We start from the raw sequence: 18,284 nt of genomic DNA on the forward strand, positions 1-18,284 counted from the left end.
TCTAACCTGCCAAGCTCCCTGCAGTGTCAGTGTCACACTCAACAGCGCTTAGGCGTCCGTCCATATTTAGTACCGCTAGTTAGTGCCGGGACAGCGTAAGGAGCTTTCTCTGTCCAACCAATTACTGCGTGGGATCCGCTCACGGTGCAGCGGGGGATCTACAGTGCACACCCAAGGTCCCCTGCCTGCATGCTGCGCACAGGGGGGGTGCCGTGACTCTATTTTTAAAGTAACTACTTCCCTTCCCTTCCCTTCCCGCACCACCATCGCTAAATGTACAGTAAATGTGGTATTTACCCTTTGCCCCACTCTCATAACGTCCCTCAACCACAAGGGCTCCCCCCCCCTCTTCTATCACCACCAAGTCTTGTATTCAGCTGATGTTGGAGGGGGGAAAGAATCCCCATCAGCAGTGGGGTGATAGAACCGCCCATGTTCGAAACTGACTCGAGAGGTTGTTGTTCTACTGGGAGGAATTGTCTTTCTTACCTCCTCCGTGATTCCACCCATTGCGTGATACTTGCTACAATCGACAATAATAGATCTTGCCCCGGCATGTGACCAGAAAGAGACACTTCTCTGCCATGTGTCATTGCAATCGCAATGCCCCAGTCGTGACGCTTTCTAGGAGGGGAATCTCCCATCTCTTCCATTTCTCTGCAGAATACTACCATATTAGTATGCTACCACACCTGCCTCCTGGCCTCCTGTCAATAGTTCTTTCCGCTACTCTCACCATGGGAAGAAAGGCACTAAGGTGACATGAGAAGGTGTGACAGATCGCAAATCACCAAATCATAATGGCACACGACTAATAAAAACTTGGCCCCCTTTCGCCACTCTATTCTCTTTCACGGCCCCTAGCTGGAGTTGTATGAGTGATCCTTGGGGTTTGTGTGTATCTCTGGGTGTGTGGACGTCAGCACCTAATTAGAATCTCTCTCACAGGGATTCTAGTCAGTCTCTCTCTCACTCTCCTTCAATCCTTCCCCGGAAGCCCCGTCTGCCTCGAGAGCAATTCTCGAACATGGTCTGCTATGAATCCCCCCCTTTCCTTGGTCAGCATGATCCCAAACCGCTCTCGGGCTATGTCTCCACAACGCAGTGCCGAGTGCAATGTGCTGTTCTTCCTCGTCGTATCAAAGTGAGCCTGCGAGTCTGTCTGTGGCAGAGGTCCAACGGCGATCCACTCAAGCAGGCCAGCGGCTAAACACATGCGCACATCAACGAGAATAGATCTCAGGCTACTACCACATCACTGGCGCCATATGCAATGACAAGCCATTTCCAGCGGTCCGGAACCTGACCCAGCATGCACCCGAAATGACCAGTGATGTCCGCATGGCGATATCAACATCGTCCACTTTCCCAAGTTGCCGTCCAAAGATAGCATCATGTAACCCCCCACGGCGCGTACACATCCCATGTTGGTTGCTGGGACCGGCCAGATACCACCGCTGCTGAACCATCCCGACAATGCGGGGTGCGTATCGTGCGAGAAATCTTCCCGCGAACAGGGAGACTCGAGTGAAGGAGACAAGGCCGTCTGCCAGACCAGATTGGCATGAATAATCAATTCGGTTCGTTCCATGAGATGTCTCTGTCTTCCATCCGCGCATCTAAACAGGCTCTTTCATACCTGACGCCAGCTTGCCCGACAACCAATGCTCTTTATCCATGCTGGCCCATATTCCTGTTGTGCATGTGCTGATAGGTACGCCGTTTCGTGATTCATGATTTCGCTTTCAAAAGACATTCGTGCATGACCGGGACATTGTAGCAGCCGGTGTAAACTCCTTGAAGTTTCGTTCAAAAGAAAAAAAGAAAAAAAGAAAATGCCATGCTCCCCAACTCCACCATTTGCGCGTCCCACTTCTAATCAAACAGCGATTAATCCATCTCCAACTCTTCCCCTTGGAGACCTTACATGTCCAAATCCTTCATGTCTTCATCTGGTTGGCTCTCGATCTGGTCGGATGAGGCAAAGGAGTTCTCCCAGTCTTCGAGGGGGATGTATGTCAGCTCTTGATCATCTGACAGAGGCTGTTCACTAAGAATGGAAACGTTGTCGGACAACATACCAGACCCCTCATCGTCCAGGTCGTCTACGCTCAGCCGGCGTAAATGGTCCATAACGACTGTGCCGCCCCGAAAAGTGAATAGTTAGTTAAGCAGGTTCATTCGCAATGTAGCCTCCAAGAGGGTGAAAAGGAAGAGGGGAAGAGGGAAAAGAAAGACGGTAAAAAAAAAGAAGAAAAAAAAGGAAGTCCTACCACCACAATTTCTTCGGTATTTTTGTGTTTCTTCTGCGTGCGCTTCGTCCTTGGTATCGAAGTAAGGGGTGCACCGCGAAAGAACACGCGAAACCAGAGAAACGGTCTGACTAGAGACGGTCTGACTGCTTTTGATGCAAGTCTCGCTGATGTATTCGCAGAGATGCATGCCGAATTTCTTGGCACACGTTGCAATGGCCTCGGCAGCCTCTGTACCCCCCTCCGCATCTGAAATCTTCGAGTTCGCTCCAAATTGAAAGACCTTGTCGTGCAACAGCGTTTCGACCTGGAGGCTGAGGACAGGATCGTACTGCGCAAGTAACGCTGGTGCCCAATCTGGCAGATATTTAAGGCACTGCAGGTAGATCTGGACTCTAGACTCGCCCGAGTGAAAACGAGTCTCCGTAAATGTTTCTGTGAAGAACTTCCACACCGCCTTGGGCTCGCTTCTGGACAAGATGATGCTCTGCTTAGCAACATGGTCGATTAGTTTGTCAATATACTCCGGACTGTAGCAGACTCTGCAGAACACCACCGCTGCTCGAAGATATGGACCATAGGTGATGTAATGATCCTGTGGCGTGGTGTTGAAGATCAACGTGTCGAGAAGATCTGTCTCAATTGGCCACCTCTGGCCCACAACATGGGCTACGATGGCGTCGGTAGCTTCCACATTCTGATTGAGCAGGATGACTTTGTCCAGCAGAGCATTGCCGCCAACCTCGAGTGTCTGATCCAAGAGTTTGCGCTCGAGCATGGTAAGCCGGATTGGCTCATCACGGTGCTCCAGGTATGCCTCTTCGCGCACCACCTCGCCATGCACAGGATTGAGAGGAGTAATCTGGGTGAGCACGCCCCGGAGAAGTTCGATGACAGATGCATAGCAGGGCGAACGGTTCGGTCTGCGGGCCAAGAAGTTGCACATCTTGGTGAATTGTACGTCTCGTTTGTCATCGTCCAGGTACTCTGCCATGAAGATGAGCATCGTCTTCGACAGAAAGCCGCGGGTCAAAAAGGCCAAAGTTTCGTCCTTTCCAGAGTACACAAATGTGGCCATCAAATCGAAGACCTCCGGCCACGATCGGTGGAAGCTGGGATAGTGAAAATACTCCCAGAGATGTTCGAACATGGCACAAACGCCGTTGACGATATCATCAGGATACTCTTCAGTTGGTGGGGCCCCTATGCAGTAATTCCCTGGGAACGTGTATTTGATGGAGTTCAAGGCCTCCATCATGATTTGTGCCGTAGACCTGCGGACAATGACTTCCGGATTTCGTTGCATCAGGTTGCGGAACGCCTCGGTGTGACTGCTGAGGTATCCGTACATAACGAGAGCACAGGTTCCGCACGCCTCGACCATTCCCCTGATTCGCTGGGCCAATTTTTGGGCTTCAGGGACGTCCCTCACTCGAGCAGCAACCTGATCCAAATGTGCGATGGCTATTTGCATCGCTAATGTCTCGGTCTCGTGTTCCCGAGAGCATGTGCCGTCATTCAGATCCTGCATTCGCTCGATGGCGGAGTCCACGAATCGAATGTGGTCGGGATCAAACAAGCAGTGCCTCTGCAGCAGTCGTAGATTATCATCCCGAATGAGTGAATGAAGAGGTGTAGAGATCTTGGCCTGTACGGGGCTTGTCCATCCAACTTGATGTAGTTCTTGTTGCTTCCTCTCAATTGTCGATGACCGCTCGTAGAAGAGCATGTAGGCGCAGTAATTCTTTTCATACGCCACTCCACCGGCATCCCAAGATGACTCCGAGCCGCCAAAGCAGCAAGCCTCCATCCTCGATGGGTGCCAGGGCGATACGACATCATCATTAAATTCAAACCAACTCTCATCCTTGCGGGATGTTGGTCGCTCTCGAATGAAGCTATAATAATGTCCTGATTCCGCCGTCCCAGCATGGACAAGGACACCGACGAGCTCGAACCAGTCTTCTGAGAGTTCTCCGGACGGGTTGCTCAGATATTGAACGGTGTACGGTCGCATATTGATGCGGTCTGGGAACGCAAAGTAGTCGTTGATCTTGCTGCGCGACTGTGTTCGGAGATTGAAGTCAAAACGCTTCAGATGAAAGATCAGAGAATTGGGTATCTCCTTCAGGCACGACCTCCTGACAGCGTCAACGTGTCGATCACAGGTTGAGCACTTGTACTTGTTGTCGCCCTCCATGTGCTCGCCATCCACATAGGCTTCCAAGCTTTCAAGGAGGTTCTTCTTGCCCTTGATGTCGCATTGAATGGCCGAGAACGGCTCCATGACCTCCGAGATGTGGTCGCACTCCTTGGACTTTGTCTGTGTCACCAACTGTCCGCCATAGAAAGTGCGAAAGGTTCGCACGGCTTCTGACGAGCTCAGTTGGCCCTCCAACCGATCGTTCAAAAGATTGAAGAATTCCTCCACGTCCATCTGATTATGGACGTTGATTAGATCGTCGTCATACGTCTTAATGTTGGCTACGAAGGATTCTGGGTCTACAAAGCGTTGGTGGCTGCTTTGTAGCTGTCCAAACAAGCTCTGTGTCTCCCAAAGCAGAGAACGGGAGAAATCTCTCCTGTCGACCTGTACACTAAGTATGAACTTCCGGAAGTCGAAGTTCATGAACAGTTGTGTGCAGAGAGAATTGAGATAGCAGGTGTTTGACAGATTCCTCAGTCCTGCATAACCGCATGCGGCACGAATCTCCTTCGATCTGTCAAAGCCAAATGGCAAATCGTAGCGGTAGATTTCTAGATCTTGTAAGCCTTCGCAATTATGCCCGAGTGATTGATGAGGGGGTTACGCACTTTCATCAGCTCGATCGTCCGTGCTGCATGGTACCAAGTGCGAGAGTTCAGCAAAGAAATGCTTCAGCTGCGACAAGTTTCTCCCGACAAGTTTGAGGACAATATCGTTGAGGCGGAGCCTGGTGGTCTCATGGTAGATCAGGCCGTGGTGCCAAAGTAAATCTGGCATTGGCTGGCGGCGTGGGAATAAGTGACCCCAGAAGAGATCTATTCCTGAGCTTGAGCGCAAAGTTAGTTCTCACCGTGCAAAAAAACCCAAAAAAAAAAACCAATCATTCAAGCTAAATTTGCAAACCTTACCTAGCATCGAGGCTTGAAGCAATATCCCCATCAACATTGTCACACAAAAGCCTATGTAACAAGTTGACAAGGCCGAAAGCGCCAAAGTCGATAGCGCCAGGTGGTATGCCCTGAGCCGGGATTGGTTCTTCAGCAGATTGCTTCGGAAAAGTAAGGGCCAGGCCTGCACTCTCGGAAGGACTGTAGGCGAGTAACAGTTCATTCAAGCGTTGCACTGTCTTATGTATATCAATACTCGGTGGTGCTGATTCTTTCTCGGAACGGAACACGATCACGAGGAGGTTGAAAACCTCAAGTGACCTTGTTGGCTGCGCCAGTGCACGAGGAACCAAGTCTATCAACAACGGCCGGAAGACATCCCTGAAAGTTGTCGCAGGCACCACAGATGTACTGATACAGGGTGGTCAGCATTCATCATCGTGACAAATGAGATGACAGATTGCTCTTACCCGAGATCGTTCACGACCTTATCGCCAATGATAGCCGCTGTCGACTTCCTCACAATGTCCCTCGTGTCATCAACGAGTAACCTCTGAATAGTTTGCTGAAGATCCATCTTCGATTGCAGCAAGTCCCAGAGCTCCCATTTCAGAGAACATGTATCCATGATGGCCCTGAAGGCGACGTTGGTCAGATTGTCGACGAATGAGGCGGGCTCCACTTCCAGAGAGGAAGAAAGTATTTGAGCAAGCCTCTCGATCAGGGCTGCGTCGAGAAAATCAGTAGTCGATGTCGGTCGCATGGGGTCTGGGAAAGTCAGCTTCCTGAAGGCCTCGAAGACAATTCGGGGCCGGTACCTCTCAAGATTGCAAGGAACTGTTCTACAAGCCGTGACGCGAGAGCAGCTCGCAGATTCTCGCCAGAGACCTCGTCGATCACCTCGTGGTCTGAGAGCGCAGGAACTACCAGTGCCAAGGCTCGCCGCAGAGCGCTGTCATACTCTTCGTTTTCCTGAGATGGTTTTGCGAGAGACCGCCGAGCGCTCAGATGCTCTCGTATCACGTGTAGTGCGTAAAGCGATTTCAGCGGGTGGCCTATGGGGAAGACGTCGCTGTAAGGTGTCTGCTCATTTGCCACCATATTCATTATCCTGTCGCCCACCGGCAATGTGATCAGGAAAGCGTACAACTATACCAAAGGTTAGTAGTCTGAACGGCCGGATGAGCGCAATGCCTTACCTCGCTAGCCAGCTTCTCTTTCAATGCCAGATATTGCCATAGCTCTTCGAAGTGCCTCATGATCTCGATCTCCACCGGAGACGCCCCTGGCCTAACGTGGACGGGGTACTCATCCGCATCCGTCTCGCGCTTGACCAGGATCAATCCATTGTGAATTTGAAGGTCCTCCAGGGACCTACAGATGTCTCCCTCTGATGGGGTGAATGGTCGACCCCTATAGTACAAGCGATAGTTGTCGAAGCCAGTCGCGTCGCGGATGCTGGCTAGCAAAGATCCTGCAGTATTTCGGCGGCCAATAGATAGAGGCCTCACATCCGTCTGAGTGTCCCCGTCAAATGACTGGAATTTGAGCTCGGCCGAGTCCCCCTCCACGTCGTTGTTTTGAGGGAGGACTAGTGACCTCAGGTCGGGAGACGAGAAGCGTGGTGTAAGCTGGTGAAGATTGTGGAATTCACGAACGATTGTCAATGAGCGCGTGAAGAGCATTTCCTGCTCTGATGCTGATTGGTCATCATGGCTGGTGATCATCGCGTCGCCGCCCTCACCATTCTTGCCCATCTCCGGTTCAGCCATCAGATGCTTTGCGGCTGAGCACAACTGCTGCATGCATCGATCGACAAGGGCCAGATGAAATTTTCGCACACGATGCACCGGCATTTGTTGGATCGATCGATTTTCCAAGTAGACATCTTTAACGAGAGCTACTATTGCCCGTCGCTCAATCGTGTCGGTTGGAGCTGTGAGAGCAATTCGCCATAACTGCTCAATGCCGAGGCGGTTCCTGGACTCCTCGTCCTCAAGAACAAAGCTACTGTCGCTGTTGATCAAGGGAATGATCCTCTGCAGGATGAAGTCCAGAGATCCAGGGCGAAAAAGGTCGGGCGACAGCGTTGGAAAGTAGTCATTGAAACAAGTCTCCACAAAAGTTCTCCCTGAGGACGACTTCATCGCAGCGCTTAGACTCTGCCAAGCACAATCGCGATCTTCTTGTGACGCAGCGAGTGGGCCAACCAGGAGATCCCAAAGTTTACGACCAAGTTCTTCCGAGACAGCATCGCTGTCACGCCCATGAAGAATCACGCTCGTGAGTAGCTCCAGGCGAGCGGCGTTCTCCTGCCCACTAATAAGGTGAGCCACACCGACGTCTGCCCGTGAACTAACAGCGTGCTCAAGCTCGTCAACTAGGAGCTGTGGCAGGTTGTACTGCTCTGTGAGCTGCTGCAGGTCCCGCTCTCGATTGCCTGGTCGGCACAGGAGTAATAGTCCGTGCAAACTGCCGAGAGTATAGCGCGACTTCTCGGTGATATCTTTGAGGCATTCCTGGATCAGTAGCTGCCGGTCTTCCGGGGAGGGTCCACGCCTCAGGAGCTGCAGAACGAGACTCGACGCCCATTTCTGAATAATTCGGTAAAAAGGTGGCCCCGGAGCGGAAGATTCTCTCAGTAGCCTAAACATGAGTGAATAAGGCAGCAGGTCCTGAATGGTCTCATTGCCTTCGATGAGGTATGACATGACCCTGTCGCAGAAGTCCTTCATCGTTGCGTTGAAGTTCTCGATTCGAACTGTCTGCAGTTTTCGGAATACGCAGAGAAAGTCGTCCATCCCGAAGAGGTTAGCAATATTAGCCATCATCATCAAGAGACTCTCTGAAACCCCCGAAATCTGGCATGTGGTTACTGTGCGCCACATCTCGTCCATTTGATCCTCCGTGAAGGTATGTGACGCGAACAGGAAGCCAATGATATTGTAGCTCTGGGCCGTGACCTCTGGGTGACAGGTAGGACCCAGAACGTACGAGACGACTTGAGACCGCACCAGCTGGCTGGAGAAATGGCGCAGGACTGGCTGCTGAGCGACATCGATGGCTTGTTCATGATAGTCCTTCCAGATGCGTACCATGTCCGCACACATGGTCTGGGCTGCCATGATCCTGAGCTGCATCTGGCTCGACATGATGAGCTTCGTGAGCATCGCTAAGCGCCATTCATTCACGATGACTTTCACCGTCTCTGTTGGAGGTATCTCAGGATGCTCAAGCATGTGTTTCTTGATTACATCCTGGGCTTGCTCGGACTCTCCATGCAAACATAACCGTAGCATCTCCGCAAGGCCGGCCAGTAGCTCAGTCGCAGTATTGGGTGCGATCTGGTTGACGCTTTTGTCGATACAAGCCGCCAGAGCACCCGATATGGCATCAAAGAGCTTGTAACCCTGCCCAAGGCATGGCTTGGAGGAATCAGAGTCGGGGGTCAACGCGGATCTCTGAGCGCCAACCAGTTCACCCCGTGCGAGAAAAGATGCGAGTTGCGCAATGCCGGCCAAGCTTTCAAGCACTCTAGGAAACCGAGTCACCAGATCTGCCAGCGTGAAGCCAATGCAGTATAAGGAGTCAAGCGGCGATGGCGAGCCGGATTTAGGATGAGACAACTGGAAACCCTCGACCATCCGGAGCAAGGCGTCAGGCCAGGGTGCGTCGATATCCAAGCCGTACATATTTGGCATCAATGCCTGTGCATATTCGACCAAGAGAGCGTGCAAGTACGTAACAAATGGCGTTGAGGCAGGTTCTTGCCAGCCCTCGTCCAGTTTAGCACCGGAGAGCAGTGCTTGATCGAGGTCGACGAAAAGGCCGGTGAGCTTTGCGAAGGACGTGTGCAGCTCGTAGAACAGATGGTGGAACTGGGGGCTGCGCACCAGAGGGTTTCTATTGATACATGTCAGCATCATGTGTTTGTGTAAGAACGCAGTCAGAGGAGGCTTTACCTGCTTGGCGATGAGTATTGCCAGATCAAGTGAGGCATCATGTGCCAAAATTCGCGGTAGTCGTCCCAAGTCTGTCGCACCACCCACATTTCCTTTCCGCGAGACCAGGAAAGATACAACTCCATCCAGTCATGCAAGCCCATCACCGCATTCTGGTCTGTAGTAGGATTTGTTAGGCTTCGAGATTCTCAAGCACGGCGAGATCAGCGACTTACTGTTTGGAAGGAGCGCACAAAGCTTTGGCAGGGAGTCCGACAGAGGTTCGGTGGGCAGGTAGGGAAACTCGAGCATGGGGTTGTTCTCTTGGAGTATAGTGATCCCAGGTACCCCATCCTGGTCTTCATCATCAGTGTCGAGGATCACTTCTACTGGAGGGTTGTCTGTGTCCATTGTTGAGGTAGCACCATCGATGCACTGGGTCGGCGGGACATCGGCGTCGCCGTCTTCCACACTGTCCCTAATTCCCTCCTCTTGAGATCCGATGAGATCCTTGTCGACCTCATTTGGCGTCGTAGGCGAGGAGGGCCCAGATGGGACGGCCTGTTTCGCAGCTTTCAGGTTCAGTGTGATCCTAGTCGGTCTTGTTTCTGAGCCAGACTGCTGTTGGTCGGCCTCGTGCTCCGATAGTCGAGGCTCCGAGGCAGCAGAATCCATGGTCATGGCAGCGTCTCTGTCCTCCGACTCGCCTCGTGTATTGGTGTGTGGTGAACCCGTGGGTGTCTCGACAGAGTGGCTCGGCGAGGCACCGTTGAGGGAAGTTCGACGTCGCTTGCGGGCGGAGGAGCCGTCGTCATCGAAAGGGTTCGGTCGGGTGGAGCAAGGCTCAGAGGAGACCGCACGTTCTCTCAACTCTGATGGGGAGACCGCAGGCTGGTCCATCTGGAAGGAGCCCATGGGCAAGAAAGATCGGGGTTGGCGGAAGCTCTTGGGGGAACGCAGCTAGGCCCTCTCAAGAGCCCTGCACTGGGGGCTGCAGTGACCTGATACGCCCGGCTTTAGCATAAGGCTTGCAGTGTCGACAGTGATCGGGAAAGGCAGATTAGAGGGAGGGATGAAACAAAGACGACAGAATGGGACTGATTCAGGAGCACAGTAGCTGCAACCAAGATTGGGTGTAATGACGGATATTGTTGTGGCCTGCTGAGTTGATGCCAGAGCCTGCCGAAAGGCAAGGCAAGGCAGGGCAAGGCAGGGCAAGGCAGGGCAAGGCTGAAGTGGAGCTCGGGAGCTGCTGGAGTTGGGATGGGTACGGGTATGTCTAGGATGACGATGGTTGTGTAATGTCTCTCTGGTGGGGTCCCAGTGTTTGTCACTGTTATTGGAGTTGGTATGTTGTCAACTGGACGGAACAAGGGCAAGATGTGCTTGTATGGAGTGAATGTCTGAAGGCAGAGTGCACCATAAAGAAGTTGCAAGGGCACCTGGCTTGTGCAGGGGGGGTGTGTGTGGTGCTGTGGGCAAAGAGTTGACCAAGACCTTGCAAAAGTCCAAGAACTTTTAGAACGAGCGTTGACCTGGGATGTTTGGAGAGCGGTGCCGCCTGGCCACAGCCTGTGAGAGAAGGGTGCTCAGGGCTCCACTGGCGCCTGTGTGAAGTTGCTTGGGGGGTGGCTGTCTTCACTGATGGCGGGGTAAGGGGAGGGGCGTACGTAGCAAAATGACCTACACCTTTGGGTGGGGTGATGTGCTGAAGTGCTGCCAGCTTGATTACCTAAGGCTGTGAAGAAAGTCAGAGCAAGCTCAGGATTGCTTGTGCAAGGGGTGTGCTCTCTGAGAGGAAGCCCGATGTGACAGATGTATCACATTGATGAGGACTGTTGAGATGCTGCTGTCCAAATGTCGATTGATTGGAAGGCTGTTAAGAAAGTAAGGGAGTGCTGAATAAACGCTGCGATCCCGGGGTGTGGGTAAGTCATTTGGGAGTTGGGATTTCGGGAAGAGAAGATGCAGGTCACACACTGCAGCTATTTGGAAAGTGGGGTTGGGTTTTACATAGGACAGGCTGCCAGGGTTCAGGGCAGCTGGCTGGCAGCTAAAACTTATGACAGGCTCCCAACTTAGCGAGCTAGTCATTGCTTGGCAGGCACGTACCTGTTACTCAATGAAGTCATTTTCCATAATTTATTTTCCCGTTCAATATCCATCTTCCTATCTTGCCATCGATGTTGCAGTCTCGAGTGGAATACCCGTGTTATGTCTCCAAACTGTCCTGTGTCTTGTATCAAACACGCGAAGATCAACCAGAGCCATACGATGGTGACCAAGCAGGCGGCCGTGGAACCTTCCGAGTCCGTTGCCAGCCTCACGATAACACCATCAGCATCGTTCCCCTGCCCAGTCCTTCAGGAAGCACACTCCAGAAAGACATACCCGCCCTAAACACGCATGAGTATTCGTTGTACTCTTGAGTTTTGAGACACATCGAGTCATGTTTTGTTGCGTTCTCTCCGGCCTAAAAGAACCCACCTTCATTGCGTTGAGCCCAAGTATACTCATCTGCTGCATAATTTGCGTGTCACTGGCATTGATGACCCCAGGGTACCGTTGACCTGCCTTCGTATACGTTTTTTGTCGAATTTTTGAACGATACATCGCCAAAGCTGCAAGACCAAAGCAAATTAGAAGTGTGAACCATGAGTCCCCCTTGCGAGAAGGTTCCTGCCAGGGCATGAGAGACAATGTCTGCTTCACGGAATGACAGAACCTCTTCTTTTAGGTGATGGGGGCATGGTTTTTGCTGTGAAATATGTTGCGGCTTCAGCATGCTGCTCAATATCATAGATCTGCTCTATCAGACGTAGCTCCATCCGGGGGCGATACTGCTCTCCGAGTTGTGGTGGGACAGTGCCGATGTGTCCGACCTATCTGGTTCCGGGCTGTATATGAGGACGCTTGGGCGCTGGTGACCAATTCGCGTCAGTAAGGTCAGATGATGACTGGTTCCCTGCTGTTGATGGGTTCGTGTCATACAAGCCGCCCGGGAAGGTTGGCCAACGAGCTGCTAGATATAACAAGAAGCCAGTCGATATGCTGTGATAGAGAGTCAGCGCTTCAGCCGAGTGCTGAGAAGAGACAATTTCTTGCAAGGGAACCGCCCATCAGACCCTGCGTGGAACACAAGAGCAGACGGGGGCCTTCGTGGTCTCGTGGTCAGCAAGATGGGGCCACCCAAGCCCCCCTCCCTTTCCCGAATATATCGGCATCGGACAGCAAGAAGTGCACCTCCGCCAATCAGAGAAGATACGCTCATCAACTTCGACATGGTGGCGTCTGTGAGGGTGACTCGCACGAAGCAAGCCCATGCTTCCTGAACAGCAGGCTAGAGCGGCCGGCGCTCCTAAGCCTGACAAGGAATAGAGTTTAGACTGGGCTCCTCCCCCCAGCACTCAAACGGAATATACACATGTCTCGATAGGTCAGCCCAGGTTTGCTGGTCCGTTCAGGACTTTCGGAAGAAGAGAAATTCTTGTTAGTTTGAAGACGCCAAGGAGCCTGTACGTTAGGTCTTTGAGGTACTCGAGATCAGTGACAGGGCTATGAGGCTTCTATCACTGCACAGGGGAGGCGGCGGTTAGCAGGACGAGGGGTGCTCTCGGATTGCGATCCCAGCCTGAGGTACCCTAACCCTAATGACGCCCCCCTTTTTTTTTTTTTTGAGATGCTGTCGTGCAGAGTCTAGTCCATAGAAAAACCACACATATTCCGAGTGTTCTCCAGGCTACTACCTCTTTGTAAAAACCAGATCCCTTGAAAATTTCTTGGACACGAAGGAAGGGCTTGCATACTTCAGTATGGAGAAGACAAAGACGGTGTATCAACTGGAGACTCCATTCTCGAAGGCTGAATGGTGAGATGCCCCAGACACGACCACGGCTTCTCACCCCAATATCTCTAATCTGTGTGGCAGGCCGAAAATCACACAAGAAGACCAAGACTCCATCTTAGATCTTCTCTGCGAGTGCGCACACCCATCCACTTGAAAATCACGCATGTTGTTGTTGTTGTTGACAATCGCCTGGTAGCGTCCTGTCACCCATCTCTCATCATCGTCAAGCCTACAAGACGGCATCCAAAGGCAAGCGTAACAAGCGGAAGAGGAAGCGCGATCAGGAGTCTGAGCCGCCGGTAGAGCGTGCTGTGCCACCATCACCGGCTATTGCTACTTTTGTGGAAGTTGGCCTGAGCACCATCACGCGGAATCTCCAGCTTCTCAACTGCTCCCCCACAGGTTCAGATCCACAGGCACAAACACCTTCAACACAAATAAGTCCATACGCCGTCATCTTCATAGCCCGCTCAGGGCCTCCCTCGGCGTTCTTCAGCCACCTGCCCCAGATGGTCGCCACGGCATCGAAGTTTCACCAGCTCAGCGAGCCCGTGCGGCTGGTCGGCTTCTCGAAAGCTTGCGAGGAGAGGCTCAGTGCTTGTATGGGTATACCGAGGGTTACGAGTGTGGCTCTCCGTTCAAATGACACAACCCAGGCGAGGGCACTGGTCGATTTTGTGCGGAAGACGGTGCCACCTGTTGTGGCGCCTTGGCTGGAGGAGGCCGGAAGGGGGAAATTCCTCGAGACGAAGATCAATGCTTTAGAGGCTCCTGTAGGGCAGAAGCGTTTGAAGAAAGGGTGACATCCGGAAAGCTTCGACTGAGCTTAAGAAAGGAGCTCACCTTTGATCCAGGTAACATGCTGAGTTCAGCATTATGCACCATGTCAACTGCGCAATAGACGATCTGGTGGGTCTACGGCCCGCTCTCCTCGTGCCTCTTGAGCCTCGATACTGATGTTGCCTAGGAACCGGCCTAGGGCTGGGCCAAATGTTGATGATCATAGGAGGGCTGTTGCTGGGGCCCCGTCTCCTGTGTGGCTTCCTCATCTGGGCCCCCCAAATAGTCTTCAGAAAGGGAAGGAATGCATTGGCCCACACTTACGAAGAACTACCTTCCTCTATATGTCCCTACCTTTCACATGATTGTTCCTTCCTGCCACCCACATTTTGCCTTTCTGTCGATTCTTCCTGCCCCATCATAAATCCCGGGATCAAAACCTCACAGCCAGTTGTTCGATATATCGTGAGGAGTGAAATTTGTCGTGATGCTCAATCCCCGCCTATATAAAGCTACTTTCCCACTGCCTGGTCAATAATTTTCCAAATTCTCCTTCATATCAACACAGGCAATACCGCCATCATAAGTCCATCCCTCTCTATTGACAGGCCTTCTACCAAGGCAGGTCATCAGAGCATCCTTTCTTCGAACCCTCTTCTCCACCAAGCATACCTCCAGACAGAATCGCCTGTCTACCATACCTCTTACTCATAGCTCTTTCGAGCCTGGACAGTCAAAGCCTGCTGTCTGTCCCAATCTGCTTGACTCTATTAGTCACCCACACACTCAAACCCGTCTTTGTACACAACAAATCCATTGTTGTTGTGCCTCTGAGTAAGCTTGAGTCTCTTCTTGTTTGTCCTTCCGTTTCGTACCCATCAGCCTGCCTGCAATTTGAGTTACCAACCTTCCAAATTCCCGCGAAGCAGGCAGGCAGGCGCTCTCTCTATCTCCATCTCCCCCCTTAGTGGCCACAACAGTTATGAAGCCAATAAGCTGATATCGGTTTTCAGGGTGCCCCAAAATCCGACCTTCCTCCGACCGTACCCGAGATGGCTTTCAACGGTGGACGGGGCGACCTCGAGGCCGCCCGTCAATTTCATCAGCAGGTTCAGCGCGGCGAACTTCGCGATGACAGACAGCGCCGTGGTAGCGCCCGTGGTGGCCGTGGCAGCCGTGGTGGTGGAAATAGTGGCAGCCGTGGCCTTCTCGACACTCCTAGCAACTTCCCACGCACTAATTCGACCCCTACACGTGGTGGTCGTGGTGGTCGTGGTGGACCAGGTGACATATCTAGCAACTGGAGCGAGCGCCTCGCAACGGCCCCGCCTAACCACTACTTCCAGAATGTCAACGTGGCTGCCGCCCAGGCCAACCAGCCGGCTACTGATGGTGACGCTGGTGATCCGATGATCGTGGATGACGTCCCTGCCAGCCCCAAACGCGGCCTCAGCGCGTCTCCCTGGGCTGCAGCACCTGATTGCAAGAGTAATAGTGCTGGTACCCCGGGCCCTATAGCTCACAACGCTATCCCTGCGACCACCATCCCTCGAGGCATTGATTCTTTTGCTCCAACTGCTGCCGCCAAGCAGCAGGCTACCATCAGCACTGCTCAGCGTTCTGTTGGCACCGCTACCCTAGGCGGTGGAAATGGCCTCGGAGGCTCCCGCTGGGCTGATAAGCCATTCAATCCAGTCTTCGGTGTCGACACGGGTGCTTATGTTGACAAGGACTGGATGTATACGTACACCATCGAGGATGGCGGTCGGCTCTTCGACCAGGCGGCAGAGAACGCTTGTGCAGCTGGTGATCGCGAGTCTGAGGCAAAGCTTCGCCAGGTAGTCAAGCTTTGTACAGGAGTGGTCCATGCCCGTGTCCATCTCCAGGACCAGAACGCAGAGCTCCAAGCCCGTACCGCTGCCAACAAGGCCGCGAAGCAAGCCTGCAAAGATTTCGAGAAGTACAAACCCGTGTCTCGTAATGACAGCAACAACAAACCCAAGCTCGCTGAGGCTTCTGGTTCTGTACATATCTCTCCTCAGTTTGCGGCCCAAGTTGGTCCCCACGCCGTCAAGCCGACCGTGCCAGCGACTGCTCATGTCAGCATGCCAGCCCAAGGTGCTCAGACCGGTGAGTATAGCCGCTCCGCAGCTGCTCAGGCCCAATCCAGCCAACAGCAGAATCGACATGTCCAGCAGTCTGCTCAGGGCGCTCAAGGCATACACAACAATGCCACTAGACCTACATCAGGTCCTGCTACCCAAAATGACAATGCCCAATCGCAACAGCTCGCCGCCGAGCAGTGGATCCGCGAGACCTTCTTCAACAAGAACAAGCAGAAGTGAGCTGACAGGTCAGTCTTGATAAGATGCCATACATGCGTGGGCCACGAAGACTCAAGTACAGCACTGGGATCTACTGGCTGTGGACAGAGACGAAGCGAAGCTCGGACGAAAAATGACTAGCGACGTCAAGTTCTGTCATGAAAGTTGACGATATGGGCGATTCTCGTGGGAATTTGAAGGATGGTGATTTTTTGAAACTCGGGTGGGGGGGTCAAATTTCGCCTCGTACTCGAACAGCTCGTGGAAAGTAATGACAAACGTGCGAACACTCTGGGGTTTTTGGTGGCTCATTGACTACATGGGTTAACACCATAATGTCAATATACCAACCTAGGGTAGCTAGCAGTGGAATAGAGATTCATTTCCCAAATAGACATGCACACCGTGATTTGGGGGGTTTGTGACGTTTTCTCTTTGCCAATACATTATGTAGATGGCAAGAAAAAAGTCATTTCCTGACCAATGCCCATTGGCGACTTTATGGTATTGCTCACACACGAAATCGTTTGGGATATTTAGGACCGTCGCAATCACAGACACAATAACAGCTGAGCCAGGAGTTGACATGCTTGATTCCTCTATGCTATTCGTGGTTTGGGGGAATCATTGCACGCCTTCTTCACCTCCTTTGCCTTGGGGGAGCCATTCTAGGCCTGTTTTTGGTGCCGATTCCACTCGACACACTCATCCAGCCGCACACCGGACCCACCGAAGCAATCCAACGCACTTCCGATCGTGAGGTCGACCTTGCCGCCGCTCAGGGCCCTGACCCGATCCAAGTCGTCGAGATTCCGGCCGCCGCCGGCATACGTGACGGGTATTGTACACCACTGCGACAGCTTGGTGACGAGGTCCTCATCGACGCCGCGTTGGAGGCCCTCGTTGTCGGCGGCGTGGATGAGAAACTCGGAGCAGTAGGGCTCGAGCTGTTTTATAGAAGCTGCGGGAGATGGTGGCGTGAGCTACCTCTGATTGATGATTGTGGCTGTTTGCAGGAGGTAGAAATGAGTGAAGTACCTTGGTTGACCTCCATGTCTGTGAGAGTCTGCCACTTGTTTATGGCCACGAACCACCTGGGCTCCTCGCCGTCTGCTTGTTGTCGACGGCAGCTCAGGTCGATGACCAGCCTGCTCCGGTCGCCCTGCAGCGCCGCAACGACAGAATCCAGGCGTGCCTGGCTGAAGTGCGCCTCTGGGAAGAGGAAAGACGTTATGATGACCTACTGAATCACCACCCCATCACCTCATCAGTGTCAGCCCTCTTTTTCATAATCCTTCTCTCTGCATTCCTCAGGTCCCTCGCTCTCTCTGCCTCTCTCATTCTCATCCTCCCTTTCCCCTCACAGCACGCAATATTGCCACACACATGTCAAGTCGATCCAAATACACCAAAAAACATCTCGCAAGCGTTTATCTGACGTTGCGTTTTCATCATACCTTCTCGGCACCAGTGTCCACCCACTCCTTCGCATTCTGATCCGTGATCCCGCCGCCGACCTGCAGTGCGCCAGGCCACGCCGCCAGTGCCTCGCGCGCTGCCTCCGCGTTGCCAGGCCCGAGCATGATGACGTGGGCGCCCTTGAGTTCGTTTTCCCGGTATAGCCGTGCAAAATGCGCCGGCGGGTGCGGCGAGACAAAGTTGGTCTTGAGGGTCGAGGGCGTCTTCTCGTCCAGCGTGCCGCCCACAATCTGTTTTACCTGCCCCGCGTGGAGGTCTATACAGGGGCGAAAGATGGTCATTCTGTGTGTAATTTATGTATATGAGTAGAAGGCAGAATGGAAAGTTTTTGACGACGTTTCTTTCAAGGGTCTCTTTAGCAAGAGGGGAGGGAGGGAAAGGATATTGAAAATGTTGGAAAGTCTTTCCGCATCCGGTTTGCCTTGCGCTCAGTAGCGATCCCGCTGTAGCGGCAGATAGTGGGGCGAAATATAGTGCTGTCTAAAAGCGAGCCGCCCTTGGTTGAGGCTCTGCGAGCCCTGAAAGTAGTACTATTGGTGGCGCTAGCGAGCCGAGGGCGGCCCGAGGC

The 18,284-nt window shown here is 52.8% G+C and overlaps 4 protein-coding genes across 4 annotated transcripts; 2 read left to right on the forward strand and 2 right to left on the reverse strand.

The window, feature by feature from the left end:
* Nucleotides 1-1,561: 1,561 nt before the first annotated feature.
* Nucleotides 1,562-10,186, reverse strand: M406DRAFT_86920 (uncharacterized protein; the record flags this gene model as incomplete). The annotated part of the gene is made up of 11 exons (XM_040926092.1): nt 1,562-2,000; nt 2,082-2,138; nt 2,274-5,009; nt 5,067-5,284; nt 5,367-5,493; nt 5,536-5,756; nt 5,816-6,113; nt 6,164-6,494; nt 6,545-8,971; nt 9,068-9,150; nt 9,541-10,186. The coding sequence occupies 11 exons, from the start codon at nt 10,184-10,186 to the stop codon at nt 1,924-1,926; spliced, it is 7,221 nt and encodes a 2,406-aa protein (XP_040781064.1). The 3' UTR covers nt 1,562-1,923.
* Nucleotides 10,187-13,098: 2,912 nt separating this feature from the next.
* Nucleotides 13,099-13,936, forward strand: M406DRAFT_34447 (uncharacterized protein; the record flags this gene model as incomplete). Its single annotated transcript, XM_040921978.1, has 3 exons — nt 13,099-13,154; nt 13,215-13,265; nt 13,330-13,936. 3 exons carry the CDS (start codon nt 13,099-13,101, stop codon nt 13,934-13,936), a joined length of 714 nt encoding a protein of 237 aa, XP_040781065.1.
* Nucleotides 13,937-14,965: 1,029 nt separating this feature from the next.
* M406DRAFT_66545 (uncharacterized protein) lies at nt 14,966-16,258 on the forward strand (the record flags this gene model as incomplete). Its single annotated transcript, XM_040925007.1, has 1 exon — nt 14,966-16,258. One exon carries the CDS (start codon nt 14,966-14,968, stop codon nt 16,256-16,258), a length of 1,293 nt encoding a protein of 430 aa, XP_040781066.1.
* A 647-nt stretch (nt 16,259-16,905) lies between these two features.
* M406DRAFT_325575 (phosphoribosylformimino-5-aminoimidazole carboxamide ribotide isomerase) lies at nt 16,906-17,997 on the reverse strand (the record flags this gene model as incomplete). The annotated part of the gene is made up of 3 exons (XM_040919999.1): nt 16,906-17,198; nt 17,276-17,477; nt 17,695-17,997. 3 exons carry the CDS (start codon nt 17,995-17,997, stop codon nt 16,906-16,908), a joined length of 798 nt encoding a protein of 265 aa, XP_040781067.1.
* Between the last annotated feature and the right edge of the window lie 287 nt (nt 17,998-18,284).

Source organism: Cryphonectria parasitica, assembly GCF_011745365.1.
Source record: "Cryphonectria parasitica EP155 unplaced genomic scaffold M406scaffold_1, whole genome shotgun sequence".
NCBI classification, from domain to species: Eukaryota; Fungi; Ascomycota; class Sordariomycetes; order Diaporthales; family Cryphonectriaceae; genus Cryphonectria; species Cryphonectria parasitica.